Source organism: Monodon monoceros, unplaced genomic scaffold (assembly GCF_005190385.1).
Source record: "Monodon monoceros isolate NGI ecotype Baffin Bay Population unplaced genomic scaffold, NGI_Narwhal_1 Super_Scaffold_12, whole genome shotgun sequence".
Classification (NCBI taxonomy): Eukaryota; Metazoa; Chordata; class Mammalia; order Artiodactyla; family Monodontidae; genus Monodon; species Monodon monoceros.
In genome coordinates, this window is record NW_021703768.1 from 750433 (window position 1) to 769848 (window position 19416).

At 66.4% G+C, this 19416-nt stretch overlaps 3 protein-coding genes across 4 annotated transcripts in view; 2 read left to right on the plus strand and 1 right to left on the minus strand.

Moving 5' to 3' along the window:
- The first annotated feature begins 3339 nt into the window (after positions 1 to 3339).
- TNFRSF4 (TNF receptor superfamily member 4) lies at positions 3340 to 6271 on the plus strand. Of its 2 annotated transcripts, none has more exons than XM_029218127.1 (7): positions 3340 to 3516; positions 3766 to 3888; positions 4332 to 4439; positions 4696 to 4762; positions 5407 to 5603; positions 5766 to 5894; positions 5994 to 6270. In XM_029218127.1, exons 1-7 carry the CDS (start codon positions 3375 to 3377, stop codon positions 6062 to 6064), a joined length of 837 nt encoding a protein of 278 aa, XP_029073960.1. In that variant the 5' UTR covers positions 3340 to 3374; the 3' UTR covers positions 6065 to 6270. The 2 variants fall into 2 exon arrangements, with proteins under 2 accessions (XP_029073960.1, XP_029073959.1); XM_029218126.1 differs by having other exon boundaries at positions 3364 to 3516; positions 6004 to 6271.
- A 4263-nt stretch (positions 6272 to 10534) lies between these two features.
- On the plus strand, positions 10535 to 13485 carry TNFRSF18 (TNF receptor superfamily member 18). The gene is made up of 5 exons (XM_029218220.1): positions 10535 to 10868; positions 11707 to 11829; positions 12669 to 12756; positions 12940 to 13139; positions 13206 to 13485. Exons 1-5 carry the CDS (start codon positions 10535 to 10537, stop codon positions 13244 to 13246), a joined length of 786 nt encoding a protein of 261 aa, XP_029074053.1. The 3' UTR covers positions 13247 to 13485.
- Positions 13486 to 19195: 5710 nt separating this feature from the next.
- LOC114891711 (protein polyglycylase TTLL10-like) overlaps positions 19196 to 19416 on the minus strand; it is a 1541-nt gene continuing 1320 nt past the window's right edge. Inside the window, exon 3 of the mRNA XM_029215947.1 lies at positions 19196 to 19406. Coding sequence (XP_029071780.1) covers positions 19196 to 19406 — 211 coding nt within the window. The remainder of the gene's footprint in view (positions 19407 to 19416) is intronic.

Below are 19416 nucleotides of genomic sequence, written 5' to 3' on the forward strand. Positions count from 1 at the left end.
GAGAACTGGAGCCCTTCTGCCAGAGGCACCGGCTGCATCAGGGCCTGCGGGCTGCCACACCGTGGGAAATACGCAGCTCCCGCCGTTTCCTTGAACACTGAAAGATGAAGGCTTTGCTGGAAATCAGCAGCCGGCGGCTGGGGGGTCGGCAAGGGGCCGTGAGAGCCGCCGGCCCTGTGACGTTCAGTCTCTGAGGAAACGCTAATACTGGTGACAGGAATCACATTAATTTACTTTGAAATATAGTTTCCTTTTTCTCCCAGCTTCTTTTTTTTGGTGGGAAAAAAACACGTAGACGATACTTCGGATGTCTGTGGCCAGGCGGCTTCCACTTGAAGCTTTGCGGTGGGCGGTTTGGTTAGAGCAGGGGCTTGCTAGCGCCGGTGGTCACCTGCGACACGGGGGAGGATGACACGGGGCCGCCAGGCGGGACGGTGTCCTGGTGGGGGACAGGGAGGGGCCGTCTGCAGGGCGGGAGTTGGGGATCTGGGCTGCAGATTTAAAGTCAGGAGCTGGAGTCCAGGCCTGGGTGAGGCCACTTGGGAGGGGCTGGGAGGAAATGGGAGTTTGGGGTGGAGGGGGCTCTGAGGACGAGCCCTGGGCCCCCAGGGCGCGGGGCTGGGGGCAGAGAACTGGGGGAGTCCCCAAGAGCCACCCAGAGTCCTGGCCTGGGGCGTGGTGGGGGGGCGGGGAGGGGCGGCCTGGGGGGTCAGGAGCCTCTGGCGGGAGGGGTGAGACCTGGTCCCCCCGGCCGCGGTCCCACCACCACACCGGGCCCTTCCCCCGGGGTTGGCATGCCCGCTGGCTTGGCTGGGGTGCGGGCTGGGGGGGGTGTGGGCAGTGAGAGTTAAGTGACAAGGGAGGGTCTCCACTCTACGTACCCATGAACCTGGCCCCCCGCCGGGCCCCCCTCAGAGCCCTGAGCCGTGGCCCATGGTGCCTCGGTGGACGGCTCACCCGGCCAGGGGGTCCGCACGGGCCTTTGAAGGTCCTGCTGGGGTTGGAGGCTCGGGCCGGGTGGGCAGAGAGGCTGCCCTGAGCTGCCCACGTGACCTGCTTCCGAGCAGCAGCGTGGGGAGGGGCCACCGCAGAATCTGGGCTGGTTTCCAGACAAACGAGAGGAAAGACTTTTCAGAACTGCGACCAGAAGGCGGGGTGGGAGGGGGGGGCCCGTGGCTCTGGCCGTGTGGGTGGGTGGCCACCAGCAGGTGGGACGCTGGGACAGAGGTGCGGGCCGGCCCCCCGTGCGCTGCCCGGAGTCGGGGCCTTGGGCAGGGGGCGGGCGGCCTCCCCTGCCATGGCCCCCGTAAGGCGTGGGGTGCTGCCCGCCAGACCCCGAGTTACCTCCACCTCAGCAGCTATGGTTTGTCTTAAAATAGTTTTTCTCACCGTCAGTGGGAGACGGGGCACAACACGCGCACGCACAAGTGTGCACAGCAGGCTGCCTGGAGCCCTGCCCCTCCCCCATGGACCCTCCCTCTCTTTGGAGGCTGAGGGCGACGACCCTGCGGTGGCCCCTGCCCACAGGCGGAGCTGGCTGGCGGAATTTCCCGCAGGTGGGCAGGGAGCCCCACATCCTACCTGTGCCCCCAGGAGGTGGGGGGTTTCCAGCCACTGCAGGAGGCCTGCACCCCCCACCCCCCCACCCCCCCCACCCCCCCACCGCCAAAGCTTCAGGTTAACCATTAAGCAGATAATCCTGTCTCGTGGTTCAGATTTAAAAGCACCAAAGACATACGGCCTCCCTGCCTTGGGCCACCAGGATCAGAGCTTTGCATGAGAGGGAGCATGTACACACGTGTGTGCATGCACGTGTGCATGTGTGTGCATGGGCACCTGTGCTCCTCCCTCGTGCCCCACGGAGGGCCGGCACAAAGGCCCTCCCCACCTGTCCTGAGGACACGGGAGCTCTCTTTCCTGTCCCAGTGGTGCTGCAGGAACACCCTAAACCTGGGGTGGGTGTGGCGCAGGGAGAGCCTGGCATGGCCTCCAGAGTTTTTAGGGAGATAGCCCCTGCCCGGCCAGGGGGCAGAGCAGAGAGTCTGTCTTCACGGGATACCCCGCCCCAGGCACATGCCCAGGTGCTCATGGGAGCAGCACACACACATCCCGGCATGTGGAGCCAGCGCCACACACGTGTGCTGCACACACGGCTGGCGCACGCTCCCAGGCACACGCCACCCCCAGGGCACCGGGCAGGGCTTGCCCAGCAGCACGTGTTCGGTCTGCTCGGGTGGCTTGCAGCACAGACGTTTACCCTCTGCTAGTCCTGGAGGCTGGACGTCCAGAGACCGAGGAGTGGGCAGGGTTGGTGTTTCCTGAGGCCTTTTTCCTCCCTGTGTTCTCACATGGTCGTGCCCTGTTCGTGTCTGTGCCCTGCCCTCTTCCTCTTGTAGGGACACCAGTCACACTGGATCAGGCCCACCCTGTGACCCCACCCAGCCTTTATGGCCTCCTGAGAGGCCCCGGTCTCCCAGTACAGCTGCATGGGGATCAAGCTTCCACATGTGGGTTTAGGGCACTAACGTGAATTTAGTCCCGGATGCCTGCTGTGTTCAAGGATGCTCAGCTGCTCTCTCCCTCTCACACCAGCACACACCCTCACGTGCTTGCGCACTCACTGTGGGCACTGGTCATGAGGCATCTGACCCACCAGGGCTGCTGGCATTGGTCCGAGCTAGTTTTGGACAGCTGGGCCAGTGACCATGCTCTGGAGCCCTGGACACCACCAGCCCTCCCCCTGCACCTGATGTCTGACCCAGTGTGCTGCCCTGGCTCACCCATGTGCTCTGGGCACCCTTTTGTGGGGCAGGGGTGAGGACTGGCCTCAGGGTGAGCCCCCTGCTCCTCTTTAGGGCTCTGCCCTGCAGAGAGGGAGGCGCCCAGGAAGAGTGAGCCAGGTGGAGGGATCCCAAGACCACCCCGGTCTGGGCAGCTTGGCCAGGCTGGGCAGGGCAGGGGGATAGCCAGGATGCCTGGCCGAAGGGGCTCCAGTTTCCTGGGAGACAGGAGTGGGAGGGGTCCAGGGGGAGGGGTCGGTGCAGACCGGCTGGGCTGGAGGACCTGGGCTGGTGTCCCTGGCAGGGGTCAGGGGGCTGTGGGTTCTCACTCAGGCCCCGGATCTGCACACTGCAGCTGCTGACTGGGCCAAGCCTGAGGCCTACGGCCGTTATCGCGGGGTTGGGGGCCTTGGCGCCCAGGGTAGAGGAGAAGCCCAGGGCCGGGACACAGGCTGCCTTCCAGTGCTTCCTGGGGCCTCCTTCCTCCTGGTCCCCTCCTCCTGCCCTCCCCACCCCTCCCCCGCAGCCCTTATAGCCACATCCTGCAAGGAAAAACCCCAGACTCCCGAGCTGTGGGGCTGAGAGCAGCCGAGAATGCGCGTGGGAGCCCAGCCACCCAGGGCGCCGGGCTCGGCCTTTCTGCTCCTGGGGCTCGCGCTGGGCGCTGCGGCCCAGCTCAGCTGTGTTGGGGACACCTACCCCAGTGGCAGCAGGTGCTGTAAGGAGTGCCAGCCAGGTGAGTGGCCTGGACGTGGAGTGGGGGAGGGGTGCCTACAGGGACCCAGGATGAGGAGACGGGGTCAGGGGACACAGGGACCTACAGATGGGGTCACGTGGTGAGGCACCGTGGGGCGAGTGGACTTAGGGCAAGTGGGTGGCCTGGAGCCACGCCTGGGATGGGATGGCGGGCCAGCCAGAGGCGGTCGGGGGCTGCTGTGGGGAAGGCCAGGCTGTGGGGAGCTCTGAGCCCGGCCTCCCGTGGCAGGTTATGGGATGGAGAGCCGCTGCACCCAAGCCCAGGACACGGTGTGCCGTCCGTGTGAGCCCGGCTTCTACAACGAGGCGGTCAACTACGAGGCCTGCAAGCCCTGCACACAGTGCAACCAGAGTGAGCACCGCCAGGCGCCCCGGCCCCGCTGGTACCCACTTCACACGGGGCCTCGGAGCAAACTCCAGACCACGCCGGGGCCTGCCCTCCCCTGCCCCAGAGTACCACAGTCAGCTGAGGCCACCCATGGGGCTCCTCCCCCTCCCAGAGGGCCAGGGCCATGTGGCTGAGTGGGTGAGACCCAGAGTCAAGGACCACAGAGGGTCCTGAGCAGGCTGGAGGAGGGGTGGGAAGAGCGGGCAGAGCTGCCACGGGGCGACCCCTGGGGCTGTGTGGCCAAGAGGGACATGGCATCCGGGGATGGGAGAGGACCAGAGGCCACCCGGCTGCGAGGGGGCAGCTGGCCCCGGGGGAGGTAGCTGCAGACCCTCAGCCTCGGTCCTCCAGCCTGCTCTGTGTCTCTGGTCTCCCCACTGACTGCGCCCACCCTACCCGACCCCCAGGAAGTGGGAGCGAGCCCAAGCAGAGATGCACACCCACGAGAGACACGGTCTGCGGCTGCAGGCCGGGCACCCAGCCCCAGGACGGCTATGGCTACAAGCGTGGAGTTGGTGAGGGGTGCCTCTGGAACCATGTGGAAGGAGCATGTCCCTCACACGCTGTCACCTCCCCTCAGCACCCCGACCCCAGGCTTGGCCGAGTGCCCTCTTCCCCCGGCAGGTCAGGCCAAGACAGGGGCTGGGGGGCTCCCAGGTCGTGGCCAGTGGATGGCATGTAGGCAGAGAGGGGCTGCTGGAGGCCCTGGGGGGTGAGCGTCTGGGCCCCCCAGGGGTGGCAGATGGGCAGAGCCTGCTGACTCTGTTGCAGACTGTGCCCCGTGCCCACCAGGACACTTCTCCCCGGGCAACGACCAGGCCTGCCAGCCCTGGACCAAGTGAGTGTCCCCGGGACTGGAGGGTTTGGGTGGCCTGGGGTCTGGGAGCCAGGGGTCAGATCTGGGAGTAGGAAGCTGCTGGCTGGGAGCTCCGGGGCCTGGCACCCCGTGGCCCCTTCCCCCCCATGTTAGCACCCCCGCCCCCCGACGTTGGTCCCTGCCCCGCCCCCACAACCCCTGCTTGGCCCTGACCCAGCCTCCTCCCACTGGCCTTCCTGCTGGGCTGGAGTGGGGAGGCCGTGAGACCCCAGTCCAGGCCCGGGAGGGTGTGAGACCCTCACTCATTCACAGCTGAGAGGCCCCCGTCCTTGTTGAGCTGACCTGGTGGGGGCAGGAAAAGAGCAGGCAGGGGTTTGGGAGAGAGGGGTGCAGGCGGGAACAGGTCAGGGGAGCGGGTGTGGGAAGCAGGCTGAGAAGGCGGGGGAGGCCGGGGGAGGCCCAGGCTCCTGGGGGCTGGCAGGGACCTTGGCCTCTCTCCTCGCCGCCTTTGGGCTGGACTCTGATGCTGCCTGAGTGACCCTCTGTGGACCCCTGTCGCCCCTCACATCTCCCTGGTCCTGCCCCAGTTCTCGGCCCGTCCCACTGGTGGGGGACGAGTGGGGTGGGGGACATTCTGGCCTGATCAACACCCTTGCCCCGCTCAGCTGCACCTCATTAGGAAAGCGAACACTGCAGGCGGCCAGCAACAGCTCGGACGCTGTCTGTGAGGACAGGACCCCCCGACTCACACCAGCCTGGGAGACCCAGGGCCCCGCAGCCCGGTCCACCCCCGTTCAGCCCACCACCACCTGGCCGAGGGCCTCACAGGGGCCCTCCACGCCCCACGCAGAGCCCCCCAAGGGTAAGGGGGCCTGGCCTCGCCCCAGCAGGGCCCTCCCCCAACCCAAGGGGTGTGGGGTGGCGGGGAGGGTGGGTGGAGCTGCCCGCTGGCCTGGGTGCGGCCCTCCTGCGGTGGACTCCTTCCCTGGTGGACCCCACCCCAGCGGGCCCTGCCTCCCCGCAGGCCCTGAGCTGGCCGCTGTCCTGGGCCTGGGCCTGGGCCTGGGCCTGCTCGGCCCCGTGGCTGCCGCGCTGGCCTTGCTCCTGCACCACAGGGCCTGGAGGCCGACGCCCAACGCCCCCAAGCCCCCCGGTGAGTGCTCTCGGTGGGCCCCAGAGCGCGCTGCCTGTGGGAGGCTGGGGCCCCCGCCCACCTCCCGCCCCCCACCCCTCACCCCTTCCTCCTCCGCAGGGGCAAACAGCTTCCGGACCCCCATCCAAGAGGAGCATGCCGATGCCAACTCCAGCCTGGCCAAGATCTGAGCAATGTCCGCTGGCGTAGGAGCCGGTGCCCCTCCCCAGGCTGGGGCCCCCAGACGCAGGCCGTCCCACCCCGTCACCCCCAGACCCTGGCGCCCTGTCCCCCCGCCCTGTGCCGTTTTAGGCGCTCCTGGGCTGGCATCCTGGGCCCTGCTATGTATGCTGTGCGTACTCCCCACCCAGGGTGGCCCCAATAAACGACGTTGGCAAATGTGGGCCTCTGACTGGGCACCAGTGGTCTGAGGGCTGCACACACGGGGGCTGGCTGTGGGGTAGGGGCTCCTCTGGCTTCCTCAGAGACCTGGGGCTGCTGTCCCGCTCGCTGGGCACCTCCCAGCGCCTCTGGGGAGCGTGGCAGCCAAAATAAGTGCATGGGGAGCCGCGAGCCCTGCCTGGCAAGCGCGATGCTAGCCCGGCCCGACGGACCCCACGCACCCACTCTGGGGAGCCACGAGCCCTGCCTGGCAAGTGCGATGCTAGCCCGGCCCGGTGGACCCCACGCACCCACTCTGGGGAGCCGCGAGCCCTGCCTGGCAAGCGCGATGCTAGCCTGGCCCGGTGGACCCCACGCACCCACTCTGGGGCTACTTGGGAGGGCCAGGCAGGAGCTGCTGGGTGGGAGGGAGCCCTGAGGAGGCACTGGTCCCAAAGGGGGTTTTAGGACAACCCCTCAGGGTCTCTGGGGCCCCTCCCAGGAGAGGGCACGAGCGTCTGTTTCTTCTCAAGCCCCACGCCCTGTTAGACCTGAGTGTGTGGTGACCCTGGGACCCCCACTGAAGCCTGCAGGGACCCCGAGTCCCTCAGGGAAACTGGAGGCTTCTGACTGCGCTGACCCTTCGTCCACCCTGGGCGCGAACAAAATGTGCAGCTTTATGTGAAAACGTTCCCAGGTGGGAAACCCAAGAGTCCGTGGGCACCAGAGTGGGCTGTACGAGGCCGAGTGGTCGGACAGGCCCGCTGACTGGCACTGGGGGCAGCCCCTGCTCTGGCAGCTGCGCAGACTTGGGGCCGAGCCCGCCCTGGGGACACAGGACTGAGCCGTGGGCTGTGGCCCGCCACCCCTCCCCCCCCACAGCGCCCCTCCGTGCAGGCGAGGTGGGCGGGTTAAATGGCTCATCTAAGCGCTGGAACCGCGGGCCAGCGAGGAAACGCTCCACAGCCCATAGGCCACCCATAGTTTGCGCCCTCGGGGTTTGTGATAGATTTAAGAGCTACTACTAACCGAAATAAAAGACCACCGAGGTGCTGGGCAGGGGGTCAGGCGTGGGGTGGGGGTGGGAGGTGGGAGCAGAGAAATGCGACAGCCCGAGGCCCCCCACCGGTGGACCTGGCAAAGATGCACACCTCTGAGCTCCCAGCCTGCTACCTCCCTTCACCCACCTGTGGGCCAGGACTGGGCATCATCCCACAGGCCAGCGCCCTCACAGCGGCCAAAGGTCCGCCCCTGACACGTGTGCTGCCCCCCCCCCGCCCCCCAGTTTCTCAGGCTGGCTTTCTCCGCAGAGCTGCCCTGGAGGCCCTCCCACCTCTCCTCAAACCTCTGAACCCTGGCTGGTCCCTCGGACCTCCCGGGGGCAAAGGGGAGACCGAACCATCCACGTGTTCTTGGAAAGATCTCGGGTTGCAGCAGTGAGCACAGTACGTCCTCTCTGCCCTGGAAACGGGCAGCGAACAGGCACCACTGGCCTGGGGCCTGTGGTCCCTGGGCAGTGTGCAGGCTGTGCAGAGAAGCTAAGGGACCTGATGAAGGGGCCTGGGGGAGGGGCCAGATCCTTGGGGAAAGGAAGGTCGAAGGTCGTGGGCTTCCTCCCCAAACTTCCCAGCTGCGAGCCCCCCACCTTGCCCCCAGCCTGGTGGCTCCACCTCTGAACAGCTGACGGGTGGGTGGAAGGAGGTTGGTCACCTTCACTTTCCTCGGCTACTGCCGGTAAGCACGCTCTCCACTCCCTGTCTCTGCTGACAACCGCCCCTCCCGTGTGAAACCCCGCCAGAGCTCCCCCCACCCCCCGGGGGGCCCACAGGCACCCACCCTGGCTCCTCCCTGCTCCAGGGCCCCACCTGGCTCCCCATCCTGCCCCCACAGCCCTCCAGGTTAACCCCTGGACTCTGCTTGGGACCCTCTGCCCCGTGAACGTGCGTCACTTGTGTGAGCTGAGACAAATGATGAAAAATGTGACGAGCTGCTCAAAGAGTATAGGAAAATACCGCGAGCAGATAGAAATCTGCTCCCCCGCAGTGCCCGGTTACAGAAGCTCCGCGGTAACCCTGTGTCTGTGTGGGAGGGGCCTTCCAGAGCCTCAGGGACAGGAGAGCAGACGCAGGCCCCCAACCCCGACATGCTTTTGCCTCTTGTTACACACAACCCTGCCTCTGGTTTCCTGCTGCTGCGGGTGGCAGCCCCCTCGGGCAGACAGCTGCCCCCTGGTGCCTGATGGGCTGGCCCAGCTTCCAGAAGGGCCAACAGATATGATCTTGTCAGACAAACGTCATTTGTAGGGGATTTATCATATTTTCTCAGGCGCTTACCAGAATTGGGGTGATGCCATCCTGGTACAGAACGGACTGCTCAGGCCTTGAACATGGGCAGAAGGGCCAGGACTGCTGAGTTCTCCACTCCTGACCTTTCCCTGGGGTCCCGGGATGGCTCAGACCCTCCTCCCCATCTAGGAGCTGAGCCGAGGTCTGGGGGTGTCCTCAGACAGGGTGGCCTCACCTTACCCCCTAGCAGCCAGAGCTGTCCTGGAGACCCCTCCCTCTCCTGCAGGGCCCAGCTGCTTCTCTGAGGAGGGCCCTGCACATCCTGAGACTTGAAAACAATAGTTGAGTCACAAAACTGCTAATCCCTGTCATTTCCCTCTGAAAAGGACAGATGCCCCATCAGACGAGGCGGCAGCTGCAGGTCTCAAAGGGTCTCAAACCAAGTCTTCTGGGTCTGCCCAGGTCACCAGGTCACAGCCGGCAACACACCTCCAGCCGGTGGGCACCACCAGAATCACATTCCTGGCACCCCACTGCCCACCCCTGCAGCGTTCCCAGAGGTCTCCACCCGCTGCTGCCCCTGTACCAAGCCTCAACTGGAGGGCCGAGAAATCTGGGGAGGCTTCCTGGGGGAGGCCGGGCCCCCAAGCCCTTTGGTGCCAGGTGGGGAAACTGAGGCTCAGACAGACAAGAGACAGTCTCACGGTGAGTTGGAGGCTGAGTTCTCTGTGGCTCAAGAGCTCCTCGGGGCCGGCCTTCCACATCCTCCAGGATGACTGGATTTGTGTGGGGAGATCTGGGTTGACATCTGCCCAGCAGAGTTGCAGCCTGGGCAGCCCCCTCTTCCCCCAGCATCAGGGTTCAATCAATGCCCTGGTCTCTCCTAGCCAGCTCTTCCCAGCAGGCATCAGCGAGGCTGCAGCCCGCAAGTGTGTGTGTGGCTATGGGGGGCTTGCATGTCAAGAGCCCAGCCAGGTCCCGTTGGCCAATTTGGGGCGGGGTGGGGGGGAGCTTGTTCTAATCTCCAGAAAGGCAGGGTGCAGGGGGCTTGTCCTGACCCCTGGATGGGTTCTGAGGCTGCTCAGTGCTGGGATTCGAGGACTTCTGGTAGGTGTGGTGTCTGGGGTCTGGAGGCTTCACAGAGGACGAAGGGCCTCATCCCACCTGCTCTGGGCATCAGAGAAGATCTTTAGAAGGCCGTGGGGTCCCCCTGAAGAAGCTGGGGGTGGGGAGGGGGCTCGGCCAGGAATGGCCCCTGCTGAGCCCACCCTTGTTGGGGGTGCGCCCCACCCCCAATGACTCAGGGCGCTGTCTGCCACCCCGCATCCGGTGCCCACGCACTCCAGTTCCTTCAGGCCCGGAGGCCACAAGTTTTACATAGAAAACATTTCTGACCCCCCCCCCCCCCCGCCCCCCCTCCCCAAGGATGTGGCTGGGTATACGCGCGCGGTGTTTCCCCCGACAAGGCACACACATTTGGGTCATATTTAGTTTCCGGATAAGAATGCCTGGGCCAAAGGGCATGATCACTTAGGAATCCCCCAAGGTCACCCCCCCATGTGGGTCTCCCGCATGCCCCCTCGTCCGTGGTCAGGTGCTCTGCAGCCTGTGATGGGACCTTCTCTTCTCCCTTGGGGTCCCTCTGGGCATGCCAGATCTCAGTTCCCCGACCAGGGATCGAACCTGGGCCCCTGGCAGTGAAAGCGCAGAGTCCCAACCACTGCACCACCAGGGAAGTCCCATCCCTTGAAGTTTTTAAAAAAAGAATTTATCTTTTATAGCAGTTTTAGGTTCACGGCAACAGCGAGGGGAAGCCTACCCCCTATAAATATCCCCGAAGAGTGTGCATTTGTTACACACGACGAACCTGCACTGACAGGTCATGTCACCCAGAGTCCCTAGTTGACACCAGGGTCCCTCCGTGCGGACAGACGTGACGACACGTGCCCACGGCTGAAATCTCCAGAGCAGTCTCACTGCCCCAAACCTCTGCCCATGCCCTGGATTCCGAGTCGCAGAGTCTTGGGGGGTCCCCCATGGGAACAATTCCTCGGGACCCCTTTGGGAGTGGCAGAGGCGGGGCGGCCTGCGGGGCGGGGTCTGGGCGTGTTCGGAAGGGGCCGGCCTCCTAAAACCGCGGAGCCGCGCGCGGCCATGGGTACCGCGGGTGCCATGGGGGTGAGGGTCGCGCGCGTGGCCCTGTGCGGCGTCGCGCTGCTCTGCGCGCTGGGCCTGGCCCAGCACCCCCCCGGGGGTCTGAGCTGCGGCCCCGGCCGCCATCTGCATGGGACGGGGACCAGCGCGCGCTGCTGCCGCTCGTGCACCCCAGGTAAGGCGGGCCGGGAGCCCCTGCGCGGAGGGCAGAGCGCTGCGCCCCGTCCCCCCGTAGTTTTCCGAGTCCAGAGCCCTGATCCCAGCGCAATCCGGGGAGGCGGAAGCTTTCCAGACCGGGCCAGTGGCCTGGGGGTTGGGGGGTGGGCGGGGGCAAGGAGTGTAGGAGCCTTCCCCAAGGCAGGTCTGACGTCCCAAGGTGGAGGAGGGCTGTCCCCGTTCCTTCCGAGTGGGGAGTGCGCCCTTGGCTATCACTCAGGCCACTTCTTGCCCAGTTTGGGGTTGCACCCCTCTTTCTCCCAGCTCCCTGCCTCAGACCTGCATCTATGGGTGAGGGGCAGGTGAAATGGGTCAGTTTGGGGACAGATATTGCAGGGAAAACACCCAGAGTGTCCCCCTGCCAGTACCTGGGGAGTGGGAAGGGGGCTCTGAAAGTCCAGGTCTCAGTGCGGCGGAGCCATGGACGGCGGTCAGGGAGGGACAGGCAGGCTGCCTCAAGGGTCCTGGCAGCTGAGGGCAGTGCAGGACCCGGACAGGGGAGGGGCAGTAGGTCTCCCAGGAAGGAACGGCTCAGGGTCACATGCCGAGTCATGGCCACCCTGGGTGGGAGCAGCTTGGGACGGTTGGGGGATGCAGCCAGGCCTGGTGAGTGGAGGAGCTGGGCACCCAGGAGGGAGGGACACAGCTGGGCCGAGCCAGGGTCCTGGCTTCCAGACAGGTGTGCTGCCCGCTGGGGCTGCCCTGCCACCCCCATTTCCCTGGAGGGCCAGGAGGGGGGCGTCCAGGGGAGGGCGGCTCGGCCCAGCTGCTGAGAGGGCTGCTTGTCCCCTGCCCAGCTGACGGGGTCTGTCCTGAGCTGGACTGCCAGTGTATCCAGCCTGAGTTCCACTGTGGAGACCCCCAGTGTAAGAGCTGCAAGTACCACTCCTGTCCACCTGGCCAGGGGGCATGGCCTGTAGGTAAGTGGCAGGTGGGGGTGGCCCGGGCAGGCCAGGTGTGCAAGGAAGATCGCAAGTGGTGGGTACGGACACGTCCTCCGGGCAGGTGGGCGCCAGCACTGGGGGTCTTGCAGCACCCTGGCGGGGTAGGGGGGCGCTCTCTGGCTTTAGCATCTCAGCCCACATTGGGGTCACAGTGCCTCCTGTTGGTGTGGCTCTGGGAGCCTTTCCTTCTCTCTCTTGGCCTGAGCTTCTCCATCCAGAGACGATGCCCCTAAGCGCTGGTTGTGAGGAACAGTGGGGGTATCCAGAGGCTGTCTGGCCCTTAGGCCCTGGCTCTGACTATGCCCAGGTCCTGCACTCACCCTGACCCGATGCGGGGGCGCCTGGCTGAGCACATGTGGTCCGGGAGAGTGAGGGCAGAGGGGGTGCTGTGTGAGGTTGGATGGCGCCGGGCCTAGAGGCAACTGGGGCAGAGCCTCACCCCTCTCTCCGGGACCCTCCCCGGCCTCCCGCCTTCCGGCCTCCGGACTGAGCGAAGGCCCAGCCTAGTTGTTGCCTGGCCTCGGCTTCCACCCCTTCCTCCTGCCACATACCCTCCAGCCTCTGCAGGCAGGTCCCTCCCCTCCCCCATATCCCCATCAGGGACCCTCCACTGAGCCCAGAGTCATGGCCTGCCCTGGAAAGGGGCACATGGGGGACCTGATTTATCCCAGGTCCTGGTCCTGTGGCCACCTGGGGCCCCTGTCAAACAGATGAGGTGGGGGTCCCTGTGCTGTGGAGCTGGACACCAGGTGGGTCTCACCTCGGCCACACCAGCTGCCCTCGCAGCCTGTGTCTGTCTGTCCGTCTGTCTCCAGGGAAGTTCAACTTCGGCTTCGAGTGCTTCGACTGTGCCGCGGGGACCTTCTCTGGGGGCCGTGAGGGCCGCTGCAAACCTTGGGCAGAGTGAGTCCTGGTGGGGACTTCCGGTGGCCGGGTGGTCCAGGTGGGCTCGAGGGTGGGGCCTCTGCTGTCCCTTCTGGTGCACTGACCCCCCCGCCCCCCAACGGTTCGGAGGGCAGCAGCCTTGCTGAGGGGCTGCTCAGGTGGCCGAGGGCTGACCGAGGGCTCTGTGTCCGTGCGTCCCAGCTGCTCCAAGCTTGGGTTTCCCACTGTGTTCCCCGGGAACAAGACGCACGATGCCGTGTGCAGCCCAGGGCCGCCGCCCACGGAGCCGCGTGGCCTGCTGACCGCCGTCCTCGGCCTGGCCGCCTGCATCCTGGCCCTGACCGTGGCCCAGCTCAGCCTGCACGTCTGGCAGCTGAGGAGGCAGAGAGCGCGGCCCCCAGGTCAGTTGTGCCCTGGGGGCGGGGAGGGGGGCCCCTGCCTGCCTGCTAACCGCAGCCCCTCTGCAGAGACGCAGCTGCTCCTAGAGGCCCCGCCCCCCCCCGCCTGAGGACGCCCGCAGCTGCCAGCTCCCCGAGGAGGAGTGGGGCGCACCGCTGTCGGAGAGCAAGGGCCGCCTGGAGCACCTGTGGGTTTGAGGCCCCCCCGGAGCTGGCGCAGGCTGGCCCTGGGCCCGGCCCTGCTCCCCTCAATGGCGGAAACAGGTGGGGGATGGTGACAGTGACCAGTGCCCCGGATCACGCAGGAGAGGAGGCAGCTGTGGCTGAACCCCAGGGGGACAGAGGCACACCGTGGCTGCCTGCCTCTCTTGCTGGCCCCGCTGGGGTGGGGCCCGTGGCTCCTTGGTTCCCAGGACAGGAGGCCGTGGGACCACAGGACCTGGCTGCAGGCGGCACTCAATAAACGTTTGTCCGGTGGCCTGAGTGGCCGTGTGCTGGGAGTGGGGAGGGGACAGGCTCCGGGGTCTCCCCCGCCAGTTCTCACAGCCCCCTCCCAGCCTAGGTGGGGGGAGGGGGTAGAAGCTAGGGCCATTCCAGTCCTAGACACAAGCCCTCAGCCGAGACCACGGGGCGGCCTGCTGTGCCGCTGGGCTGCCCCGTCCAACACTTGTCCTCCAGTGGCCTGCCTGGCCCTTGTTGGGACACTGGGGTCCTTGGTGTGTGTCTGGTCTCTGGGCCACCGCTGCTCCGGCTTCTGGTTCCGGGCTGGCCGCACATCCTGCTGGCCCCTGTGGGGCACCGGCCCTTGCGTCACTGGGGTCCCCAATCCGGGGCAAGGTCAGTTTCTATACCCAACATTTCCTGGAGGATGTGGACAGCCTCAGAATGGCCTGGTTCGTTTGGCAGGGCTCCCGCCCTCTCTCCAAGCCCTCCTACTGGCCTCCGTCACCTCACGGGACTCTCTCCCTCGGGGCCGGGGAGTCTGATAAGGACTCTGTGGCATCCAGGGCGTGGCAGGCAGTCTCAGCGGCTGCACTCTCCAGGTGCCAGCACACCTGGCCACCTGTCTGTCTGTGGCTCAGTGCTCTAGCACAGCACCTCCCCCACCTACCATGCCCTCCCCTCCCACCTGCACGCTGCCCGAGAGCCCCTTGACCCCGACCCAGTCCCGGTGGGCAGGTGGGCCCAGCTCACAGAAGGCAGGTGGAGGAGAGAGGGTTCTGCGTTGCCCTCCACCCCCCACCACATGGGGCACTGCCCACTTCCACCCCTGGAAGGAGGCGGGGGGTGGGGGGGGCTCTGGGACCACCCACAGGGGAAGGACCCCTCCCTCAGCCCCTTCTCCCAGCCCCTCGGCTCCTGGCTCTGGGCAGCCCCTGGGGCCAAGTGAGCGACCTCAGGGGAGACAGCCAGGTGTTCCGGGACCTGCCTGCCACACCCCTTGGCCCCTCTGTCCTCAGGCCAGATCTCCTGTCCTGCCAACCCCTCCCCCACCCACCTCTGGGTCCCTTGACTGCCCCACTCCCACGTATGGGAAAGGGGTCCCCAGCCCTGGCCCAGCCCCCTGCTGAGGCTGTGAGTCAGGTGTCGAGTGCGTTCTGCTGACGCAGCGCGGAAAGTCCGCGGGCGGCCTGCGTGGGACAAGCTCCCTGAACGTCAGTGCGGGGCAGCGGGGGCAGTGGGGTGAGGCGAGCGGGCGGGGGATTCCGGCCCCGCGGAGGGGCGGGGACGCTGGGACTCGCCCAGCCCAGTGGAGGGATTGGGAGAGTGAGGCCAGGCTCATGGGGGGCCGGGAGGGGGTTCTGCCCAGGGAGCTCAGCGCTTCGGAAGGGCTCCGCGGAGCCACTGCCACCGGAGCCGCCACCTCCCTCCACGCTGGCCTGCTGTCAGCAGAGAGGCCTCTGCCCCACCAGGCCTGCCCGGACCCTGGTCACCACCGCTGCATCTGCTCCCTCCCCTCTCCCTCCCTGCTGGACTCACCTCTCTCCCCAGCTGGGGTCCCACAGAGCAGGGAGGGGCTGGCTTCAGGGCCAAGGCTGGAGGCTCCGCTGGGGTACCCAGGCCCAGCGTGCACAGGCTGCCACCAGGCACTTTGGTCGGGTGGCCTGAGCAAGTCCAGGCTGGGAGGAGGGAGACCCCTCCAGGGCGGCAGGAGGCGCAGGGGACTCAAGGGTGCCGGCGCGTGGGGGACGGAGGGTGCTGGTGCTGTGAGGGGCTCCCCACCCCCACGCAGGCCAGCTTCCTGGAATGGGGGCAGATATGTGCCCACCTGGGTCACCAAGCCCAAGAGGGACCCCAAGATGAGACTCTGCCCACGCCAGCTCCACACCCCTCGCTGTTTCCCCCGGGAACCCCACCACCACCACCACCACCAGCTGTAAGGTCGGATCTTAACAAACGGCACCGAGAAACAGAGGAGAGCTTCAAGTGAGCTGTAATAGGGAGCGCTGCTTCAAGTGAGCTGTAATAGGGAGCGCTCCCGGGCGAGGTTTACTGGTCCGAGAGAAAGGGGCCAGAGAAGTCGCGCTCGGGCGAGGGTCGGGCAAGATTTTATAGGGGAAGAAGGGAAAGGGGTGTGGTGAATCCGGGAGGGCGCAGGGTATTCCTTATTTGGTGGTCTTTTCGGGTATCCTGGGGGACCGTTAGTCCCAGCCTTCGAAAGGCGGGAAGGCTGGGCTGGGTTCAAAGTCCCCAGGTCAGTTCCTGGAACTGGGTGGTCCGGAGAATTTCGGTCTGATACAACCTGGGAATCTGATTGCGTTCCCCTGCCTCGGGCCAGTTGGCCTTACACCAACCAGAGGGGCCCTCCAGCTGCTCCGAAAAACCACAACTCCTCCCCCTGGGGTCGGAATCCAGTGTCTGTTCAGCCTCAGATAAGGGCCTAGAGGCCATCCTCTGTTCCCAGAAGTGCTTCCGCCGCAGCCACACCGCCTCACCTGGCTGGAAAAGGCCCCTGACCCTCCCTCTACTGAGACCTGGACTCAGCCATTGTGAGACACGGCCCCTCCGCAAGCGGACCGAGAGACCCCTGAGGGGCATAGGGAGGGAACCCACCCTAGCAGAACTGGTTGCCGGCCCCTCCCGGCCCCAGTCCTAGGGCAGCTTCAGGGGGCCTTCCAAGGGCAGGTGGTCCCTGGCTGCCCCCTGGTGCTGGGATGCGAACCCATCGATCAGATAGGTCCATGGTGCTAAGTCTGGCCATTCAAGGGCCCTGACCAGGACCTGGGCCATCACTCCTCCCCCGCTCCCCCGCCACGGTTTCAGCAGCAGGGCCACTCCTCCAGCAGCTGGGCTGAGCTCCCACCCCGCTGTGGTTTGCAGGGCCTTGGACGACCCCTTCCCACCAAGAAGTAGCCACACCTAGGTGGAGAGGCAGACATCTTCGCAGGACGCTTTGGGCCTGAGGTGCTTTCCAGAGACAGTGATTCGGGCCATGGCTGTTCCAGACCCCTCTTTTTGGAGACGCGTTCCAGGGAAGAGGGGTTTGAGGGGGGTCCTCTGAGTCCTCTGGGCTCCGTGGGCTCTTTGGCCAGGGCAGAACCCTGACTGCCAGGCGCTGAGGGAGGCCCCAGTGGCTGCCAGGGTGAGGGCCTCCAGTGGGGGCTGCAGGGATGGTGGGCGTCCCTGGGTGGTGCTGGGTCCAAGCAGGCAGACAAGGGGGCGGGAGGCAGAGGCCCTCAGCTTTCGCCTTGGATTACAAGCTCCACCTGCAGTGCTGGGCAGCCCCGTCCCAGGCACTAGGAGTGCCCCCCTCCCACCCCCGCTTCCCCCCCCCCGCCACCTCCCCTCTGCTGAGGCTGCTCCTCAAGCTGCTGCAGGGGGCCCAGCACATCATTTGAATATTGGGGCACCTTCTACCTCCAGATGCCCAGGTGCCCCATAGCCGACAGCACTCCAGACTCAGTTCCCTGCCCACCTCTCCCTGGCAGCCCACACAGTTCTGGCAAGGACACTTTGGAGCCCGATGTGGGGCTGGGTGGGGCTAGGAGAGGATCCAGATGGGGGTGTGAGGGTGTGGCCATCGCCCCTGGGGATGAATGAGTAGCAAGGAAACCTCATTTATTGAACTCCAGGCTCTTGGGGTAACCAGGCGCCCAAGAGCAGCAGACAGTCCAGGGCTTTGGGGGACCCTGGGGACGGAGGTCCAGTCAGGACATGCACTTCTTAGGCCACCACGGCCCCTGTGGGCCATCGCACGCACTCAGGGCCCAGGGATGATGGAGGCGGCAGGGACAGCTGCTCCCTGAGGATCGGGTCGCCTCCGTAGACACCGCCTTGACCAGCAGGGGAACAGTCCCGCCGAGGCTGGAGGAGAGCTGGAAGGTCCTGGAGCAGCACTGCTGCCACCACGGGCCACATCGTGAGCCACAGGACAGCGTGGGCAGAGGCCCCGTGGGCAGGATGTGAGGAGGGGGTGGGAGGGGCCTCAGAGATGAGACATGGGGTCTAGAGGCCCCTCGGGCCAGTTAAGGGGGTGACCCCGAGGTGACATGGCTGTGTAGTGTCCTGGATGCCAGCAAGGAAAGTGGTCCTGACCCCGAAGACACAGGCGTGGGTTTTACAAAGACCTGGGTGTGCTCTACCCACCCAGGAGGCCACCTCTCCCTGATGGAGACAGGTCTTCGGGCACAGAGCTGGCCAGCAGGCTGCAGAGGACGCAGTGCTGGGCTTGACCCCTCATGGAGAGACCACCAGACACACTGGGAGGGGACTCAGTGTTCCCAGACCCCAGCCACCCAGTGACAAGTGTGCTCCTGGCCTGGGGACCCCACACTCTGGGCCACAGCAGCAGGACGACTAGGGGGTGCAGTGGTGGTGGGAGGGTGGGTGGGCTGAGTGACAAGGCAGGTGAGCCCTGGCCTGGGCCCCTCACTGGCTCTGTGACCTGGGAGGACTGACTCTACCTCTCTGAGACCCGCTTTCCATCTGGCTCTTCTCTCCCTGGCTCCCTGGCTCCCTGGCCGCATACCTCCAGTGGGCTGGCCGGAGGCTCGGCGGTCAGTGCCCGCCGCCCTCTAGCGGTGCTGTGGCCGTTGCATCCCTGGGAAAGGAGTGGGGGGGCAGCGGGGGAGGACAGGTCGTTGCCCCTCGGGTCCCACCAGCACGCCAATGCAGGGCACAGCAGGGTTCCCGGCGGCCCCTCCCCCCTTGGTGGAGCCCGCTGAAGTACTGAGCGAGGGTGTGCAGGGCAGGAGGAGGGCATGTGGCTTGGTGGTGACCGTTTGGAGAGGTGAGGGCAGGGGGACGGTGTGACAGCTAGGGTGGGCCTAGGGATGGGGCTGCCCAGACCCTGGGGTCTGGACTGGGGGGGGGGGGGGGGGAAGGCCAGGGTGGAGAGGGGATTATGGCTGCCCCAGGACGCTTGGTGGCGGGGGTGTGGACACATGAGAGGCCCTGAATCTCCTAGTAGCCTCGAGGCTGGGCACACAGGGCACACAGGGACCTGCTGGCTCGGCACTTCCCTCAGGGCGCTGTCCTGCCACGACCATATGCCGGTCACCCACAGCCTGGGTCCTCCGGGCCTCTGCAGGGCTCTGCCTGCTGTAGAGTCCGGGCGCCGCAGGTGGAGGAGAGCTCAGGGCGCTGGTGCTCCGAAGGCCCAGAAAGGAGCTGAGCCTGGGCAGGGCGGGGACCGCAGCTCGGAGGAACATGTTGGGTGTGAGGAAGCCTTCCATGGGAATCGAGAGGGGTCCGTGAGGCTCTAGGCCCTTGACTGGGGGACACTGGGCGCCTTTCCTGGGGACCACCGACCCAGGCAGTAGAGGTCAGGTGGGCTGTGAGATTGCAGGGCGGGTGGACGAGGGCCGTAGGTGAGGGGGCCCAGGAACTGGAAGCAGCCCACGGTGGGCAGAGTCAGGGGCGCGGGGGGCCTCATCTCCCTTTCCTGCCGGGCAGACACCCCCATCCCTCGACCCTCGTGTCCCCCCAGGGACGGGCCCCAGCAGTGGAGTAGCGGCTCACGGGGCGCAGGGAGGCTGCCGGAGGGGGTCTCGGGGCCCGGTGTGCGGGGAACCCGCGGACCAGCTGCAGAGGTCGCGTTTGTAACAAAAAAGCAGCTTTTATAGGCCCCCGCGAGGGCGCCGGTGGCCCGCGTTCTTGCGCTCCTCCTCCGACGACCCCGGGGAAGGCTCCCGCGCCGGCTCCCCGCCGCCCGGGGCCTCGGGGTCCCCGCCCTGGGCGCCGTCGGGGCCGGGGGTCGGAGGCCGGGGGCACCGCTGTGCGGAGGAGGGCCGCCCGGGCGCGCCGCTGGGGCCCCGGCGTGGTGCGGGCCTGCGCGCGC

Coding starts and splice junctions, on each gene's coding strand:
- TNFRSF18 (XM_029218220.1), top strand. CDS start 10,535: ATGCCCTGGATTCCGAGTCGCAGAGTCTTGGGGGGTCCCCCATGGGAA. Junction 11,830..12,668: donor CCAGGGGGCATGGCCTGTAG/GTAAGTGGCAGG, acceptor GTCTGTCTCCAG/GGAAGTTCAACTTCGGCTTC. Junction 12,757..12,939: donor CGCTGCAAACCTTGGGCAGA/GTGAGTCCTGGT, acceptor CGTGCGTCCCAG/CTGCTCCAAGCTTGGGTTTC.
- TNFRSF4 (XM_029218126.1), top strand. CDS start 3,375: ATGCGCGTGGGAGCCCAGCCACCCAGGGCGCCGGGCTCGGCCTTTCTG. Junction 4,440..4,695: donor TGGCTACAAGCGTGGAGTTG/GTGAGGGGTGCC, acceptor ACTCTGTTGCAG/ACTGTGCCCCGTGCCCACCA. Junction 4,763..5,406: donor GCCTGCCAGCCCTGGACCAA/GTGAGTGTCCCC, acceptor TGCCCCGCTCAG/CTGCACCTCATTAGGAAAGC.